Here is a 20,631-nt window from a genome sequence, read left to right on the forward strand (position 1 = left end):
GGTGGTAATACAGTGGCAACGGAATTACCATCATTTTTGACCGCCCCATTGTACTTTTAATGAGGCCCAAAGTGTTGAAGGAATACTAGACCTCCTCCCAAAGAACCTGGTTCATTCGGCTATCCTTGTCACCTGCAGCCTCAACTCTGCTTTTTTATTTCGAAGAAGGAGTGGGATTTATGCTCATGCAGTGACAGATCACTCGAATCTTCAGGCCCTCGCCTCTGTCTAGTGCAATAACCCCAAAAGCCGAGGAGGCATATCTTTTTTGCTATGTTTGTGTTCATCATAACATATTTTCCAGGAGCGCAACATGGAAATCGGATGCCTTATCCCACCAGGGTGAACCACAGATGGTCTGATCATATCGCCTCAGCATTTTGCTTGTCCGAATATCCCTTGTACATCCTTATTGGACGAGATCTGTACTTGGTCCGAAAGTCACAAGGGGGAGATAGAGGCTCTCAATGCCACTTTGTTAATGACCTTGCTTTTTCATATCCACTAGAACCAGACACAAAGAAGTACTGCATTGGTACCACAAGTCCAAGATTGCAGTACATTCTGGTACACAGAAGACCTTTACGTCGCTTATATGGACCCAGTGCATAACCATAAACTAAAAAGGGGAACCTACCTGCTCCGAATAGGACATGGGTTACAATCTTTTTGTCATGTCTTCTGTTCCCTTGGACTACGCTTGATTATCATCTCAAACAGAAGTCTGAGAGTCATGTCCTGGTTCTGAGGGGAGTTAACTTCATTAATTGGTATAGATGCCAGGTTTTTGTCTGCCTACCATCTGCAGAATGACAGACAGACATGGAGAATACACCAGGAACTGGAATAATGTCTCAAGTGTGTCTAGACCTACAATATCTGAATAAATGGGTCTCCTGTCTTTGGTCTGCATAATTGGTTATAGCACCACCTCCCATTACTCATCAGTGATGTCCTCTCCTTTCTATGCCCTTTATATGGAGACTTTGGTTGTGGCAGAAGTTCTCACAGCCAATTACTGCATCCATCACATCCAACATGTGCATTCAGCAGCCAAACAGTATCTCCACACCACCCAGAACAGAATGGCATGGACATGTACACTGTCTGCCCAAGCCTTCCTATCAGATTGGAGATAAGGTCTGGCTTTGGACCACTGATCACCATGTCTCAAGGGATAGGATAACTTGAGTCATCAACCTGGTAGTCGTACATCTGAAGGCAATCATAGCAACTACACATGGTCGTCCATGTGTCGCTGCTTAAACCCTTTGCATCCTTCAATAAACCAGACCATCGGTCACTTCCTGCAAAGGTGTTTGGCTCGAAGGAATACGAGGTTCAAGACAAAGGTTGCCTATACTATATCATAGATTGGAAATGTTATGAGCTAGAGGGATGAACAGAGAAGTCAGCTTTGCACGTTCACAAATCTTGTTTACTCCATTGTTTTCATGTTCTCCATCAAGAATGCCCATGTGGCCTGCAGGCATTAGGTGGACAAGTGTCACAAAGCAGTTTGCATTCCGCAATATTCTCACGCTTCAGCTATATTCAGCATGGTGCTTCCTGTGGTGTTGGCAGCCAAGGGATAGTACGATTCTCGCTATGGTCAGTGAGCTGTGATGTCAGCATGCACACCACATGGACTGCCAATGATGCGCCACGCTCATGCCGATCCACACAAACCGGGAAATTGAAGTACAGGCAAATACCACGGGGTGCTTCTCAAACTTGCAGTTATAGGGCCGGTGTGAGTGGCATTTTTCCCTGCAGTTTCCTTCTTGTTCCGACTCCTGATCTGTTTGATTTCCTCCGGTATTCTCGGCATCAGCCTGTTCTCTCAACTTAGATTTCAACTCAGACTACTTCTGCAGTTACGTTGGCCTCATGTTTGTATTGCTGGACTGTTTTTTGACTATGGTGGTCATTACGAGGTTGGAGGTAGCCATGGTGCTATTAGCTACCCCCTTACCGTATTCCATGTCCGGGTAACCAAAATAGGGACTTACTGGGTCATTCCAACCTTGGAGGACCTGGTAAGTCCCCATTCCGAGAACCATTCCCCATTCCCATTCGAGCCCCCATAGGGCTCAATGGGGATGGAGCTAATAACGGAACCGCAATTTGCGGTACCGTTATTAGCTCTGAAGTCCCTTAATGGGTCCCTACCAAAACGCCTGGTAAAACCAGGCATTAAGGAAGGGACCCGCTAAGGGACCTCGGAATAGGGTGGTAAGGGATTACCGGCACCGGTATCCTTACTGGTGCCGGTAATCCCTTATTTCCAACCTCGTAATGACCCCCTATGTAATTTTGGCATACACAGTCAAAACATATTCAACTCACTGTGCAAGAGGACGTTCACCACGTAGGGCTCATGCTCTCCTGGGGAAACCGAAGTTGTCAGACATAATTCTGAGATAAGATTCATTGATATTGTGTTCCCCTTGGATACCTTGAACTAATTCCCCTCTGATTCTTGGGACTGAACTGAATGCCTTTGTCCTGGATTAGTGGAGTCTCTATCTTTAATTCTTGCACTGCCTCTTAGTTGCATCACCGTGCCACCAGGATTAGATCCCTCATGGACTGTGGTGAACTTATTGCATGGCCCATGTCTGGGTACTTCCATCTTCCTCGAGTGGCATTCACAGTCTATGGAGCATGGTACCTGTCTAGGGAGGGAGTGCACCATTAGGTGCAATATAGGGGATTGCTTTTGCTGAGGCTTGTGTATTGGTAAATGACTTATTGCATGAAATGCAGCACTACTTGCCCTTGACTGACCTATCTCTAACTTTGTATCCTACAGCCAGCGAGTGAGCATAATGGCATTCCTCCCAACTTTTTGCTCAATCCCACGGCTCAGGTGTGATTCGCCTTGGCGGTGCTGTTGGGAGGAAAGTCCTACGCCCAGGTCTGACAATGGCCTTGTGCACAGGCCTGACAATGGCCAATGCAAGAGCATGGACAGGGACTTTCTATGTTTGCAGTAAGTGGTATCCAGTTTCCTGTTTTAGGTGAGTATGTCTTGCTCCCCACAGTCTCTCATGAGGCAAGATGAAAATGGTTTCTCCATTTGCCATTGAAAGTACTGGAAATTAGCTTCATAAATTGCTCCTTAATATTACAGTGTAAGAGTTCAATTTGCCTCAAACCCAAGAAAATTGAAGTCTTTGCGATTGCAGATTTGACGTGCCCTTCGTCTATGCCTTGAGGTCAGAGCTTCATAGTTGTGGATTCTCTCATCTCTGTCAGAGGTGATGAACATTTCATGTTTGAAAAAAGATCATGAGGAAACAATACAGTACTGGGTAACTCCCTGTGCAATGTTGCCGGTCTACCTTTCAAAGCCATAGAAGTTACAGAACTTGCAGAACCATTTCTGGCAGCTGTATGGTTTTGGTGGACATGGGCATGTGGGCCAGGATGAATATGGAGGAAGTGGCGCTTTGGGTCAATGGAGCTTGTAGCTCAGAAAGAGGAAGCACATTGAGGTGTGTGGCCACTCTGAAATGTGAGTATCATTTTGTAATATTTGACAGCCACAGAGCTTAATACCCTGTGCTGTAGGTACCACATGGACATTGTGTGGTGTTGGTAGCTGGTGTAGCAGGCACAGACTTTACCAGTGGTTCAGGTATGTTCTTTATTGTGAAATCAGGGGTGCTTGCACCAGGCAGCATTGTTACGCTGTGGTGTTCGAGGTTGCTTTGGTGCACTGAGTGAGTAGGTAGTTCCGCCAACCTGAAGGGTATCCATTGCTTAAGATTGGTTTGGGGTTGTAGCTGCCTACTCAGCTCAGCTGCCCACTCAGCATGGGTCCCCAGTGTCCATCTCCTTAGACCCCCCCTCCTTCTTTCGGGTTCTGGCTCTAGTAGGCCGGCCAGCAGATAGATTAAGGTTGGCTGGGACAAATCATAATTCTTTGCAAAAGGTTCTCGTAATGGTAGGTTAATAGGCACTGCCGTTATAAAATTTCTATAACTTGACCAATGATAATGACATCGGGCCTCATTACATGGTAGGAGGTAACCATGCCTCTATTAGCGGCATGGCTATTCCCTTACCGCATACCGGGTCCGGGTAGGCGGTATGGGGACTTACCGGGTCATTCCGACCCTGGAGGACCCGGTAAATCCCCATTCCAAATACCATTCCCCATTCCCATTTGAGCCCCCATAGGGCTCAATGGGAATGGGGAAGGAGCTAATAACGTTACCGCAATTTGCGGTACCGTTATTAGCTCTGAAGTCCCTCAGCGGGTCCCGTCCTTAACGCCTGGTCAGACTACCGGCGACCTTACCGGTGCCGGTAATCCCTTAGCGCCTACTGTGTAATGAGGCCCATCATCTTTTCTTATCATGCCAGTTTCTCTTGCTTCTAAGCATGTTAATAACTGCTATCTTTGCACCTGATTCAATGGTACTCAAGGAATCGACTGTGGAACAATATAAGCACTGAGTCGGCCTTGAAGGGTTTCAACCCTGCAGGTTGCGCAGATACCTGAGGTGAGTGCTTCACTCACTGAACTATCTTGCTGAAACTATGTAGATTTCTTTGGCTATTGGCAAGAGATACTAAAGTGTATTTCCTGGGCATAGAAACCTAGCATGTCTACATATGTTTTTAGGGTTGTCTCTGACGTAGTGGCACCTTCTTCCCCACAGCGACCATCCATTTCTCTCCTTTGCAGGAGGGGCAGGCGATGTTCATGATGGAGAAGAAGAGGGCAAACACATTGGGCCTCATTACAACAAGGGCTGCCACGGGCATGTACGGTGCCGGTAAGGGACCGGCACCGTTAATTCCGGGCCACCACATTACGAGGTCTGCAGCGGGTCCCGCTCTGGACGCCTGGCCAGACCAAACGTGCAGAGCGGGACCCGCTAGCAGTCCAGGATGCTAACAACGGGCCTGTCATTAACTGACCCATTGTTAGCATCCTCTCCATTCCCATTAAGCCCTATGGGGGCTCAAATGGGAATGGGGATGTACCGGGTTCCGGGTCCCACGAAAGGGAATTACCGGGCCCTCCAAGGTCGGAATGGCTCGGTAATTCCCTATTTCTGGGACCCGGTACCCGGTTTGGGGGTAGCTATGCCGGTAAGAACGGCATGGCTACCTCCAAACTCCTAATGAGGCCCATTGTCCTCACTGCTGTGCGATTAAAGAATCTGGTGAATGATTTGTTGTCAAGAATAGTGGGTCCATGTCCGTATATATTTCTTGTAAATCTCTGTTGATTAATGGCTGATGGTGTACCGGAAAATGTTTCCATTATAAGATCTAGAGTCCTGGAAACAAACAGGTGAGGGAACAAAGATATTCTCTGGTTGATACCACAGAAGAGTACTCTTTGCTGTTGACATCGCTCACACATCCCTGACCCAACAACCAGGACTGATTCTTACCTCTGACTCGCAAACGCTTGGTTTCTTCGCCATCCTATCCAAGAATTCTTCTGGGCTACAGCTGAAGTGGAGTGGATGGTCAAAGAAATATTTATTCCAAAACCTCTTTATCTGTACTGTTTGGTATCAAGATGGAGGAATTCAGGTTACATTGTGATTGCCTGCCCTATGAATAAGGGCTCCGATATAACAGCTGACACTGTGAGGAAGTAAACACTGATAGGTGTGATGAATACAGAGATCGTGGTGGCAAGAAAGCCAAGGAATAACTCTAGGTGCCTCTGCTGGGGTCCGAAGGCAGTGAATAATCAGATAATATACCTTATGGCAGGGGTGTATAATCTTGTACATATTTAATAACTGACATGCCAAGAGTGCGAAACAGCAAACTGAATAAGCTCGGGTGCAATTTTGCTACTAATAACAACGTGATGTTATGTTTAAAGATTACTGATGTGAGGGACACTACATATATGCCTCTAGTACTAGAAGTAGGACATTGGGCCTCATTACGACCCTGGCGCTAAGGGGTCTGCGCCAGCGTTAGCTGCGCGGACCCCTTACCGCCAACTACGAGTTCCTGGAGCGCCATGGTCATTTTTCCGCCCGCTTTTTGCGGGCGGAAAAATCCATGGCGCTCTGGGACCTTGGTGTTAATTACGCCACCGTTTTTTACGGTGGCGTAATTAACTCCTTCCCCACTCCCATTGAGCCCTATGGGGCCGAAATGGGAATGGGGAAGGGTAAATGGGTCAATGGGGACTTACCGCCCCGCCGACCTCGGAATGGGGCGGTAAGTCCGCCATCCGCCATGGCGTAAAGGGACTTTGCGCCATGGCCGGAAAGTCCGTCGCTGGCGGAAAAAATCCGCCAGGGTCGTAATGAGGGCCATTGTCTTAACTGTTTTCTAAAAAGGGGGTGATTACAACAGGCATTGAAATTGTTCCAGGTGTTCTGTGGATTATGGCATTCATCATTTTTGTGTTTTAGTCCCTTTAATCTGGGTTTTACCATAAGAGTCCCATGAAGGGTCTACTAAAAGTGTGTTTCATGGATTCCTTTGAGTGTTATCATTCACATTCAATACGCTGAGCAGGGATGGATAACTGACAAGGTCCATATTCCCCAGCCATATGCTTATATGCATTTAACTGTTATGTTGATTAGTACTCATTGTCTTGCAGCCACTTCTGGGAGCTTTAATGGCAAGTAAGCATTATACATTATTATTATTATGGTATGTATTGAGTGTGGACTTAGCTTCAGGAAGTAATGGAGCATATTAGAAGTCATGGGGAATAAATGCACAGCCTGGGAAGCAGATCGCAAGGGATCAATACAAGGGAGCAGGGACATAGAAACAAAGAAGGGGGATGACAGGCAATTTGGCAGCAAGGGATCTACACGAAACCAGGGGAGGGACACAGAGGGGAACTGATCGTCCAGTCTCAGGTTAGGTGGCGGTGTGTGTACCTAGGTGTTAGGGATGAGCCATTCTTTGTAGAGGAGGGTCTTGGGCGTCTTCCTGAAATGTATACACGAGGGGGCAAGTCTGGTGTTAACAGTGAGGAGATTCTGGAGTCTGGGGGTGTAGACAGAGAAGGTCTGCCTTCCGGATCTTATCTTCATACACCTGGCAGATTTCAAGTCTGAAAATGTCTCCAAATGTCAGATAAAGATGGACCTTCTCTGGACAGTTAGCCATAACAAAATTCTGATTGTTCGATGCCTAGACATGTGAAGGGAAACAACCAGCAAAGTGCCCAACAAGACCTGGAACCCAGTCCCTAACTGGAAGCAGGAAAGTCCCAGTACAACCGCGACTGGGTGAAGGCTCTGCCTTAGTTCTAATAGCTGCAAAATATAAAGGCACTTAATCTCAGGTTAAATTCCACTGCTAAGAGTGATAATAAGAGAAATCCCAATATGCATAGTTCTCAGGTGGAGACCGCAAGAGTGGAAAGCATACCTCTCTCAAACTTCTGAGTCCCCAACCCAGAGATGGTTGAGCAAGCTGTTGTTTTAGGGCAATCCCATTTTGATCAAAGATGGTGAGCACCTTTTTGGAGGGTGATGGAGGATTGTTGGGAGAGTGAGCACATTGACTCTCTATATGAGATATTTGTTTATTTGGGAGGTTGTTAATGTATCCTACCAGGTCAATTCCTTCAAGGGGGAATTAAGAGGCATCAGAGGACATTCAAGACCTTGAGATAAGAATTCAGGGGTGAAGGAAATGTTAGGGTTTTAGTGAGAGAGGTGACAGTAGTAGGTAACTGTGCTTTCCCACTTTAACCCATACTAACCATCCTCCGCACAGAACTTATGCAGGCAGGCCCCTCCTGTTCCCCACCCTTCTATATATGCTTTGTCAGCACTCTATCCCTAGATTGGAGGGACAGAGGCAGGGAAATCTGGGAGTTCGAAATGCATACCTGCATTCCTCCCATTCTAGGTGTGTCTGGGAGTACAGAGGCATCAATATTTGAGGGATCTTCCTCACAGAAATGGGGGCCAGGTTGAGGCATTCCCATAGCACATGTCTGCATGGTCTAGCTAGGCATACAGAACACTACACCTGACACTAAGCTGCCTAACTGAAATCAATGGGTAAGGACTAATTGCTCTTCGACTGATGAGGGCTTTACCTGACAAGGACATTAAGTAATTTTTGGGATCACGTTTCATTTTAGGATTTCTGTGCAATCCTATGACCTGCCTCCTCACCCTGCCCATGTAATTTCCTGTATACCTCATCTATCACATGGTTTTATTCCACATTATCTCACTCTCATCATCTGTAAGGATACAGTTCCATGATAATTATAATGGCGCTCTTTTTTTCAAAGGCATCGTGGAAATAAACAATCCGCTCATGGTCCAGTTCTGAGAAAATAGTCATCTCACGGCGGCCTGAAGATTTGGTCTTGGCACGGCACGATATGAATTTGCCAGCGTAGTCCATTTTGCTGCTTTTCTCAGTGACTTTACGGATGTATGAAAATGCTCCCCTAAGAAACAAAGAAATCTTGAACAAACAATGTTTTCATATGCTCAAATACCTTTGCCGATCAGAGACTTCAAGAAACATTAACCAATAAACTCACATCATTGTTTCTGAATATAATCAAATATCATGCTGAGATACAATTAAACATTCAGAAACAATCAATCATCGTCAGACAGAACATAACATTAATCGTCAAACATCACTGTCTTACTGAGAAGCAACAAAATATCCTCAAATAACGCAATTGTGCTGTGATACATCAGTTTATCGACAAACAACATCATCGCAATAAACAAACTGAAACATTAATTGGCAAACACCATCAATAAAATGAGACAAAATCCAACATTCATTGAAAAGCACCTTCATCGCATTGATGCATTGACGGATCTCTGTCTTTAGACCATTACACAAATTAACATTAGTTGAGCAACAGAATCAGTTAATGAATTCCTGCAGTTATTAATTTGGTGTTAGTGTCTGCAAGTGTGTGCAAAAAAGACTCGGCAAATTTAATGGACCGCACTCTAAGTTAACGGTCCCAAGAGACGCAATTTGAATTTTGTGGCCCGAACATTAAGGGATTGGTCAGCAAACATGAAAACCCAGTCTCAAAACCAAAGAATGAGCCCACTAGGCACATTGACAACATGAACGCTATTTAATTACCTGCCAAGCTGAAATCCTATCCAAAATGGTGTCCATTTGTATCTGACCTTAGAAATGTGAGAGGGAGAGGCACCGAGACACCCTAGCCATCAAAGGGAGTAAGTGAACCCCTGCAACATGCAGCACAGGCGAAGCACTCATAGAAGATATCCAGAGCCTCAACTTCCATGCGGCAGCCTCAGTCAAACTGCTGATGAGGTTATGGTAGACATCTTTACAAAATGGTTCCGCCTGACACTTTAGATGTAGTGGTTCATCAGAACAGTCTGTGGTGCGTGTGGTTCCATATCGCATCATTGGAGCCCCATTTCCCCGTCTTTATTTTTGTGGCAGCATTAGTAGAAAATGACATTTTAATACATAAACAGTGTAGAAACCTTTAGGTCCATTATGCATACAATGCACTAACCTGTTAAGATTTCTCGCCAGGGCCGGTTCTCGGATTTCCGAGGCCATTGTGGCAAAATACATGCAAATCTCCTAATTTGCATATGTGCGGACATCATCAGAAGTGACATCACAGAAAAGAGAAGGAGTGGCATCAGTCTTTGATACTCGAGGGCATCAAGGGGACGGACATTGCAAGAAATTGCCATCAAGATGCCGGGAGACAAATAACTATGGCATGCAATATATGAATAGTGTCTATTATTATATATGTAGCAACTCCAGAGCCTGGTTAATCATGAGTGAGGATTTCTTTTATAAAAGCATGAACTGTGAACAGAATCACTTCCAGGAAATTTGAATAACACACAGTGGGATAAATGTTTTGCCCAGGATCACGTTATTTGGTCAAGTGAGTATGCTGCCTGCCTAGTGGGCAATTAATACCCTTGACAACATATTGTCCCAGCTTTACTTCATATAAATATATAAGGGTTTGAGTTTCATAAGCTTAAGTAATACTTTGTTATTTCATACAGCATGCAGCATTGTGCACCCTCCCAACCCCATTACAGCCACTGCTAAGCTCAGATCAGCTTCTCCAACCGATCCTATTTCTCTTCCTGTGTTGAAGGAAGCTATCCCTCTTATTGCCCCTCCGATTACTCAGGCGGTTAATCTTTCACTCAATTCTGGCCACATTCCTGCCAGTCTGAAGCATGCATTAGTCATTCCACTTAGGAAGAAACCCTTTTTGGATTCTTTTGTTCTTGCCAACTTCCACCCTATCTCTCCCGTTCCCGACAAATCTTTTAGAATCCTTAGTGGTTCCTTTTCTCAGCTCTTTCTTAGAAGGGTCATCCTTTTTTGACCTGTCTCAATCTGGATTCCGACCAGGTCGCAACACCGAGCAAGTGCTTGTCTCAGTAGTTGCCGATCTTGTGTGGCTTAAGGACCTGGGCAGCGTGGGAGCTATCCTTTTGCTTGACCTCTTCACCGCCTTTGATGCTATCAATCACACAGTGTTGCTTGAGCCCCTCGCTGGGGCAGGCCTCTCTGGTGGCGTTTTATCCTGGTTTGGTTCATATCTCTCTGGCCGGACTCAGTCACTTTCTCTTCCTCCTTTTCGCTCTGCTCCTGTTACACTTACTTGCGTTGTTCCCCAAGTGCCTGCCATCTCGCCAATCTTGTTTAATATCTACATCCAGCCTCTGACCAAGCTCATATCCTTCCTTGGCTTCCTGTGCTTCTCCTATGCCGATGATACCCAAATCATCGTGCAACTGGACCTCTCTTTTGACGAGACTGTTTCCAGGCTAACGAGTTGTTTGGCTGCCGTGGGGAAATGGATGAGCAGAAACTGTCTCAAGCTCAAGGTGTTAGTAGTGGGCCCTTCATCTGCCACCGATCTCTGCACTCCTATGTTCTGGCCTCCTACTCTTGAACCTTTTCCCACCTCTGTTCTGGTTGTGAAGGATCCAGGAGTTAAAATCTCTGCCTCCTTGTTAGCAAAAATTCAGGTCAGTGCTGTGTGCCAGAATGGCAATTTTCAGCTTAAAATCCTCTGTAAGGTCCTTCCCTTTATTTCTATGCAATTCAGGACTCGCGCAATTGCCGCTCTTATCCTATCTGTTTTGGATTATTGCAGTGTTTTGCTTTTGGGGCATCCTGCCTACCTTATTCATCGGCTACAGGTTCTGCAGAATTCTGCAGCAACGGTGTCCATTTCGGCACCTTGTTACTTCCATATAACCCCGATTCTCTGCCGCCTACATTGGCTTCCTGTAGCCGAACGGATTTCCTTCAAGTCCCTCTGCTTGGTCCATCGCTCCTACTACGGGATTGGCATGGAATAACTACAGTAACTACAGTTGAAATGTTGCCACTAAGTTCGTGCTCTGGCCCTGCACTCAGCCCAGGCTTGTTTAGTAGTGATCCCTCGTGCCAAGTTTGCATATATTGGTGGTGGAGCTTTTTCCATATCGCCGCCAAGCTGTGGAATTCACTTGGGACCATTTGTCCTTTAGGTGCTCTCTGAAAACCTACTTGTTTTAATGTTGCTCAATTCTGGTAGTTCTCCTTCCTACTGCTGTTTTTAGCACCAAGATGCCCTTGAGTGAACGTTGCGCTCTATAAGTACCTATAACATAACCCCCCCATTTCCTATCACCTACCATGCACACACACCTTTTAAGGGACAGAAGTCCCTACCAATAGCCCCTTCAATGCTGGGCCTGCACAATGACACTGTAAATATAATCTCTCCGACTGCAATGCTCTGCTGACATGTTAATAAGCGACTGCTGGTGGTCTTTGCATCAAATATAAAGGCATTCCTCTTGAAGTATTGTTTTTTAATTATTTTCGTTCTTAAATGGGCAAAAACCCTGTGCTACCTCTTTTTGTTAATTTTTCAATTTGTTCTTCTTCATTTTCAATGTTTGTGTATTTTGCCTTTAAAAATAAAAACTAATTTCTACATCAATACAAATCCATTTCATCGCATGAGGAAAGTCTGCATATGTTCTGTGGGGAGGGTAGTTAGCATTGGTTCCCTACTACTATGGCCATTGGTAGCAAATTTTGACTTTTGCTATGCAACAGCATTTCTTTTTCACATACTGAATCCTTACCCCTAATGATGTAAAAGTATCACATTTTGCAATAAAACGCTGGAAATACATTTAAGTAATTATAGCATAGTATTCCTTTTTAAGGTATCTAAAGGAGCATAAAAGTCCATTGTTATGCAACACAGTAGGTGTTATCATCGCAAAAGCGAAGGGATGGAGATGCAGAATTGTAACATACGCATTCAGTTTGCCTGGTCTCCCTGAAGTCTACTTTCATGTCCCAGAGCCCAAAATGTCAAGAGCTAAAAACGGCTCTTTTGAGAAACCCCCCAGAAACAAGTCTTTTTTTGTCTGATGGTAAAGGTAAATTGTTTGTGAAATCCCCTAACTGCTTCAACATCTTTTGTGCTGTGGGCATGATTATGTTTGAAATATTCTGCATAATGTGCAGGGAACTATTTAAATAGTCATTCTTTCACAGTTGACTGAAATGCTCTTCCTTACTGGAGAGTGTAAGTGAAGCTTTTCTTTAACAGTGATGGGGATGGGGGCCTTCCTTGAGCTAATGCTGCTAAAACCACTGCAGACTAAGGCATAGGGTTAAGAGCAAATAATTTTTTTCTACAAATGTGAACTTTGCGTTTAAGTGTTTATTGGTAGTCACCTGCTGTGTGTTCTCCCAAACCTTGCAGGCCTCTATTTGAAGGCTGTAGGGGAATGCCTAGATTGTCTTGCCTGGCGGAGAGAGCTGATTCTAAGACTCCTGTCTTTACCAGAGGAGCAGCAGGCACCGCCAGTCCAAAGAAATCCATGACTGCCATTTGATGAAGATATCTTAATGAAGATGGGGCTCCACAACACCTTTCCCTTAAGCATCATAACATTCCAAGCCGTGATCGTGATCTATTGTCTCAAAAACAGAAGCCAGATAACTTGGCTTTTCCCCAGAAATAGGATCTGAGGCTGAATCAGTTCCCATCCTTGGACACGGGAGATAGAGGACTAACCGGTGAGGAGGGAGAAGTGCATCCTGAGGGGCCACAGGTGTCTGTAGAATCACTTCCATTAACATGTGGGGCAGTCACAAATGTCCTAAACCTCACTAGTAAGACCAAATCCTCTTGTGGACTGACTCTGTATGTCTAAATGGGTTCCTAGGGAAGACTGACAGTGCATCTGTTAGATGTGAAAAGTTCAAACAGCCTGAAAAATGATGCATGTGATAAACGAGGGAAAGTAAGGTCCCCTTTGAAGGGGGCAATTCCAATCCACTCTTTGGGGAGGACCCACTCTATCAGGGATTGTAGAAACACACTAAGGCTGACGAAACACTACTGGAGATCTACCTTATTGGGGCCAATTCCTCAGGGAAAAAATAGAGGGATTCCCTTCTGGTGTTTGGCATGGTATGAAAGATCGTCAAGAGAAGAAGAGCACCGGCTTCCCATATATCCCTTGATAGGCGGACAAAGCTACATACTCCATCATGGGTACATGGATTCTCAGAGATTCTTAAGACATGACTGCTAATGGGTCTAGTTAAGGCTCCAATGAGTCCTCAGCAACCTCAGGGTAATTAGGTGTGCTTAAATGAACAGGCTTAGACAGGCCTCTGAGCCCTTAACAGACTGAGTATTCCTGCAAACGCTTATTTGCGAAGAGAACGATCCTCAGCCTTCTGGTCAGTGAAAAGAAGCACAGGGCTTCCCTCAGGTAAGTCCCGGTAGAAGGCCTTCCCTCCTGTGTCAGGACACTGTTATAAGGCTTGGTGGGCACCTTGGGGGCGAGCCTCATTGACTGACACCTTTCGGTGATCAAAGGAATCCAATGATCACCTCATTTTTAGAGTGGCGCACCAGAAACATGTCAACAAAAGGACTCTAATTGCCCTGTCCCGAACAAAGTTTCTGGTACTGTGTGAAACAATATTCTTGAAAATGCCCTTCCACCTCTATTAGCACTGGCTGAGTGTTTGCACGGAAAGTGCATCACAGAAATAGTAGAACTCCATGCATGGTCTCCACCCAAGCACTCTAACCACACTGCATATGTGTATTCTGCAGAAACAAGCCTCCTGCAGGACACACAATGCATACATCATTTTCCCTTGGGCATAAACAACGATGCCCAAAAAGAAATTAGTTGTTGCTTCATAAAAGGCTTCTTCAGTCTGACAGAAAAAATGACTAGCAGTTTGGGTGGTGAGCATACACCAGGGAGCAAGGGAGGTCCTGCATATGGTGCGTATGCAAGTACAAATGCTCCCCACATTATTTCTTCAAGATGTCTGCTGCTCTGCATCAAGCTGTGGTCAAATCTCTGAACATTCCATAAGTTTGGAGGAAAGGGAATGGGACGTACGAGTACAAAGGTGACAGGTGTAAGTACATTTAAGAGGTTGAATACCCCTTCACAAATAAAAAACAATTAGGGAATGTTGAGCTTGGATAAGGGAGGGGATGAGAGGAGAAAGGGTGTTACATATGTTGATATGCATTGGAACGCTTGAGATATAGGAGTGACAGAAGGGGATGAGAGGGTACAATTTTGAGCTGAGGGGATGCGCTGTACAGTGGAAAGTGGGTTGAAGGTATGATGGGAAGATTATAAGATTGATTGGGAAGTTATTTTTGGTAATGTTAAGTAGTCCTGCGAAGTGCTGTTGCTGCATGCTTGGCCCACTAGTGTATTGAGGAGGGGAAAACAATAATGAGTAGCTATGATGTTGGATGGCAGTGAGAGGCACTGTTATAGGTGGTGGAGGAAGAGCTTGGTCAAGTTTACCTAATGTGTATTGTGAGTGTCGGCTACCAGCTCTACCCACTCTCGGGCCCTTTTACCACTTCCAATGGGTGTACCTCAAGCCTGTACTCCACCCTGGAAGACTTTCAAATGTGGCAACCTGCTCCAAGTTGCTACTCACAACTCTGACTCTGCTGTCAAACACTCCTCTGACATCAGCCACCTCCTCAAAGAAATTGACCTGGATGTCCTCGCTCTCACCGAAACATGGGTCACGTCCAACACTATCACAAATTTTGACCCTGATAGCTACAAGATCCTTTCAGAGCTCAGTGTCAGGATTTACGGGTCACACTCTGTTTTGGGAGGTTGTCTTCGCTGGAACAAACCCCTAAAGGGTCTTCTCTGTGAGAGTGACCTTTCCTATGAAGCAGAATCTCACCTAAACGAACTATACAGGTGAGACTAAGATTCAAATAAAAGAGGAAAAAATACCACCAGGTACAAACGCCAGGCTGTAAATGCAAGAAGAGAGTTTTATTATGGATACACCCAAAGGAGATATCATATGCACATACTCTAAATAGCAATAACCTGTACGGCCTGGATGCTAGCCCAGTATTGGTTACGGTGTATAACTGGTGACCAAAAAACTCTGCTGTTCTGTTTGGTATTCTGTAGAACAAAACAATATTGTAGAGGATGCAGCAAGAGGTATATTAATAAGCTACCCCATAGTAATATGCTCACCTAGTACCGACAGGAAGGCTGCTTGTAAAACAAAACAAAACTGTAATATCCACGTGGAGGAGTCAAGTAGCACAACGAAAAACAGGGAAGGGAAGTTAGTAGGGTTAGAAGGACCTACCCACGGCTGGCACGAGGATGCTCTAGCGACAGGGAGTAGAGTACAAGGTTCTTCAATGCAACATAGCATCCAAAATCCACTAAGCAAAGTTCCAATTCCCCACAGTGGCCCTCATTACGACCCTGGCGGAATTCAGAAAACGATGGCGGAAATGCAATACCGCCATCGAATAGCGCTCGGTGCGACTATGACCCGTCACCGCAAAGTACGAAGCCATTAGCGACACCGTAGTGAACGCCAACGCTAACTGCACCAAGTACGCGCGCGCGCGCCATGCCAAACCGTAAACACCACCATGGCGCAAGGGTACGCTAATTCCGACCCTAGCGGACATGTACCTAACGCCATCAAGCATGGCGGAATGTACCATTCCGCCATGGTGAGAAGTACGGCATCGCGAATCAACCGTAAACGGCCCCACTGAGTGCCTGTACACCGCTCCCTGCCCACAAAGTACAACTCCCCGTAGGTGCAATGAAGTCACAATGCAACCATTGAAATGTACAAGTCACCCATGCATGCCAACGAACAAATGAAACACAAGAGGGGCCAATGGGAGCTGCAGGGCACAGATGGCACGAATACAGAAGCCATCCCAATGGACATGACCACAGTCCCCCACCAAGAAACGCACGCAAACACAGGCACCTGTGACCAGCAATATTCCGAAAATCACATCATTCCACCAGTCCACCTGGCTGACCGGCATCTGTTACACAAAACCCAATCCCCCGCCCCTGAGCATGACAACATTCAAACAGTCATATTGGCAGCCCCCATCCCTGACCTCACGGGCTTCGTAGGCAAACGCGCCCAGTACAGTACCACGCAACTAAACTCCGAAGCTGGAACCCAATGCAGATCTCCTCACAATACATCGCTCCCCAAATAGGAATATGCCACATCACTTGCAAAGAAGAACGCTACACGGGCCAAATCAGAATAGAAATTTAATGCACAACAAAATCACCAAGCCCATACAGCCATCAGGCCATGAACTCCAAAACACATTTCACCATTGTGGGCTGCATCCGCAAGAAATGACCAGCCACTACTTGTGTGACGCCCTGTTCCATCATGGTACACAGAGCCACATTCACGTACGAAAAGGCAACATGGAAGCGCACAGAACCGCAGGGCCGTCCCAATGGGGAGGTACTAGTCCAGCTGAAAGGCCGAAATGTTGCTCCGAGCCACTAGTACTGCGTAAGGGCATGTGGCCCATTGGCGATCGTCCCATAAGATCGTAATGCTGCTCCACTGATTAACACGAAGCAGCAGGTGTCGGGAGTAAAAGCCATCTGCAGGAGTGGCATACAGATGGCAGTGGCAAAAGGGGAGGAGATACCTGTCAACCAAAAGAAAAGAAAAAGAACAGAATGGCCATCAGAACTACATCCGAACAACTCACTTCAATGATCACACTGAATCCACAGCCATATGCATGCTAGCCCACTCCAAAGGATCATCACCACCCCAAAACCACTTGCGAGTCATAACCATCTATATCGAGGTGTAAACACCATCACAAACGAGTGTACCTGTGCATGCGTCTGTGAAAACAGAATCCATCTGATGGGATTGTTAACGTGCATGGACACAAGTGTCTGAAGGCGCGTCGAGAAAGGGAGGGCTCAACAAGGCCAGATAGACGATGGTCCCACTATGGCAGCCCTGCATCACATAGCGCAGGGGAGGCGGATAGATTCCAAGAAGCCCTGAACATGGCAAACTCTGTATCAAATCATCTGCCCATGCATCCATTCATCATTCCCTCATCCCGGTATAAAAACGCCTGAACATTTACTCACATAACATTAGAAATATCCATTGAGTCTGTGCGTTATGCAGCCTGCAAAATCCACAGTGCCCCAGCCCGTAATTCCAGTGTTGTGAAGTAACATGTATTTGGGAACGTCCGGCCTCATCGCCCACGTCGCTATTGCGCATCCCAAACTATTCATATCAATCATTGCTTCCTCGCCATGGCCCCTGTCTCAAGGACATTGAACAATAGAACGTTATATTTGCAGTCAGACCTGTGGGCATCTCCTCGCCGCGAGCTGAAAACCGAAAGCGCCGCCCTTCGAATTCCTCATTTGCAACATCACGTCGAAAAGGCATCTGTGGCCGTTTGAAATCACAAATTAATCCATCTAGTGCGGCTGTGTGTGAAAATGGCAACTGCCTTCACCCACAAATGGGACGCCCCGCCCGTCGGTGCAACTCGGTACAGTGATGCATGAGGGCCCACCGTTACTCGAGTACTACGTTCCACTGACCCTTCACAAGTCTGTTCGCGACGGCAAAGATTGTATGTGAAACAATGGGACCATAGCCGAATGTACATATCAACAAATGTTACACGGCCATCGGGTACAAATACATGATTGCAATAGCAAGATGCCATTACCGAATTGCAGCGTTGTGTGCGGGACGTGCTCGGCCAAAGGGGAGAGCAGCTTGCACAGGTGGAATGAATCACCACAGGTGGAGGCCATACAGCCTGAAAACATATAAATTGCACACCCAGTCTCCTCCCACAACCACACACACTCCGAAATGCTACCGGCAGGACTCGCGATGTTGGCCCTGGGGGACCTGATAGCACTGCAAGTACTCCAACTCCAAGAAGAAGACGAACACCAACTACAACCGGCCGCACGGAGGAGACGCAGGAGGAGGAGGAGGGCAAGGCAGGGCCAGCAAGGGCCGCCAGCACAGCCACTACCACCACGCAGGCAGGCCGCAATCCCACGCCTCCGAGCACATCCGTTCAACCTCACTGATGAGCAGATCCACACCCTCTACCGTTTGGACCGGGACACCATAGCCGCCATTGTGGACATGACACAGGCTGACCTTGTCAGCATGATAGATAGCCCAACCGCCATCCCACCCCTACTGAAGGTGGTGTCTGTACTCCACTTCCTGGCCACAGGCACCTACCAGCACACAGTCGGACAGTTGCATGGCATTTCTCAGCCACTGTTCTCACGGACACTATTGCAAGTGCTCGATGCCCTCCTGCAGCACGCAGACGACTACATCTCCCTACCACGCTCGGAGCAGGAAATTACAAACACGAAAGTGGGATTCCATGCACTTGGCGGCATACCGGGTTGCATTGGTGCCATCGACTGCACCCATGTGGAATTGGTCATCCCACATGCCATGGAGGCCCAGTACCGCAACCGAAAACAATTTCATTCCCTGAATGTACAAATGGTGTGTGACTCCAACAGGATCATTACACATTGTTGTGCCCGATTCCCTGGATCAACCCATGATTCTATGGTCTTGAGGAACTCTACAATACCACGCTACATGGAGCGACACGCAGGGAACAGATCCTGGCTACTCGGTGAGTCTCATTACATGCATGATAATGTGGGGTATGTGATTCGGCAATGACCTGGCAGGAAGGGGGGGGGGGGTGGTGTGCGTACGTAGCAATGGCATTCCACATAATCCGTTTATCGTCCACATACAGGTGATGCTGGATATCCACTGAAGAGATGGCTCCTCACACCAGTCCGGAACCCACGGGACCAGCATGAGGAGGACTACAACCATGCCCACTCACGTACCCGTGTAGTCATTGAACAGGCATTCGGCCTACTGAAGACTCGTTTCCGCTGCCTCAGCAGGTCTGGCGGGGCACTGACCTCATGTTGCCTTGCCACAGGGCTTGTGGGGGATGGCCAGTCGTCGTCTTGTGGGTGCCCCTGCGTGGTATCCTCATGTTGTACGGGATGGGACAGACAGGGGGATTGGGACAGGTCATGGATGGATCTGACTTCGACATCCCCGTCTTCTGTGTCGGAGCATGCTGCCATCAATGGGGTGTCACCTATGGTGCTGCTGCCACCAGAGGCAGTGCCTTCTGTGGCATCCGTTGGGGGGACCTGTGGTGGTGGTGTTGTGGGCATGCTGGCTGCTGGGGTGCCTGTTGATGTTCCCTCCTCTGTGCTGCCACCTGATTTGTGCTGCTGCCGTGTCTTGTCTTGATGCGTGCAGCTGAGGTGGAGGGTCTTTGGCCGTTGGTCTTGGCCCTCTTTGCAGGTGTGCTGGTAGGGGTGTCCTGATGCTCGTCGTTTGGATCGGACCCTGTGGTGGAGTAAAGGAGGGCGAGGGTTATTAATGGGTCTGTGGGTATTGGAATGGCATTGTATCACATGCATTGGGGTGGTACCTGAGGGTGATTTGGGTCGGGGCCTTGGAGGTGCTTTCATTTGTGTGTGGAGTGAGGGTGCAGTTGTTTGGCAGCCTGCAGTTAGGGTGTGCCTGCTGCACGTGTAGTGGGTGTTTTAGGGGTTTTTAATTATTTATGTATTTATTGTGAGTTTTAAAGTGCGCTATCAGGCCGATGTGTGTGGACGTTCTCCTGGACATGTGTTTCTGTTGCACTATGTGGACACATGGTACTTCACATGATTGGACATTGTGGATTTAGCATTGTTTTATTTGGCCCACCTACCTGAATCTTCGGATGTCTGCACTCCTTTCTCCATCCCTCCGACTCCCTCTATGCTCTCCATTCCGATGGTGGAGGCACAGATTTCGTCCCAGGGGGTCAACTTGATGGGTGATTCAGGACCTCCCCCGGTGGCTGTGGCAATGTTGCGGTTGGCAGAGAGTATGCTGCGGACGCGTATCCGCAGGTCGTCCCATCGCTTTCGGCATTGCTGTGGGGTGCGGGGTGCGGTCCCCACCGCACTTACCCGCTGTGCCACCAGAGCCCATATGGCCTTCTTGTTTGCAAGTGCCGTCCTGGTCATTTGTGTGCAGAAGACGACGGCAGCATTCTCCTGGAGGGTCTCTGTTAGCACGGTGAGTTCCTCACGGGAGAAGTGGACCTGCCGCTTGCGGTCGCACGCTTTCTTCGCTACTTTTCCCATTTTTCTTGGTTTCGCTAGGGTGGATGACGGGTTGGGGTGTGTCTCAGGGTAGTGTTTTTAGTGG

At 47.1% G+C, this 20,631-nt stretch overlaps 1 protein-coding gene across 4 annotated transcripts in view; it reads right to left on the bottom strand.

Moving 5' to 3' along the window:
• The window catches only part of SPEG (striated muscle enriched protein kinase), a 2,620,794-nt gene that overhangs the window by 734,665 nt on the left and 1,865,498 nt on the right, over nucleotides 1–20,631 (bottom strand). For all 4 annotated transcript variants that reach the window (XM_069616880.1, XM_069616879.1, XM_069616881.1 and 1 more), the window contains 2 exons: nucleotides 8,228–8,428; nucleotides 5,418–5,478 (listed from right to left, as the gene is read on the bottom strand). In XM_069616880.1, the coding sequence (XP_069472981.1) occupies nucleotides 5,418–5,478; nucleotides 8,228–8,428 (262 nt within the window). The remainder of the gene's footprint in view (nucleotides 1–5,417; nucleotides 5,479–8,227; nucleotides 8,429–20,631) is intronic.

This window comes from Ambystoma mexicanum, chromosome 9 (assembly GCF_040938575.1).
Source record: "Ambystoma mexicanum isolate Mex_15411 chromosome 9, UKY_AmexF1_1, whole genome shotgun sequence".
Taxonomy (NCBI): Eukaryota; Metazoa; Chordata; class Amphibia; order Caudata; family Ambystomatidae; genus Ambystoma; species Ambystoma mexicanum.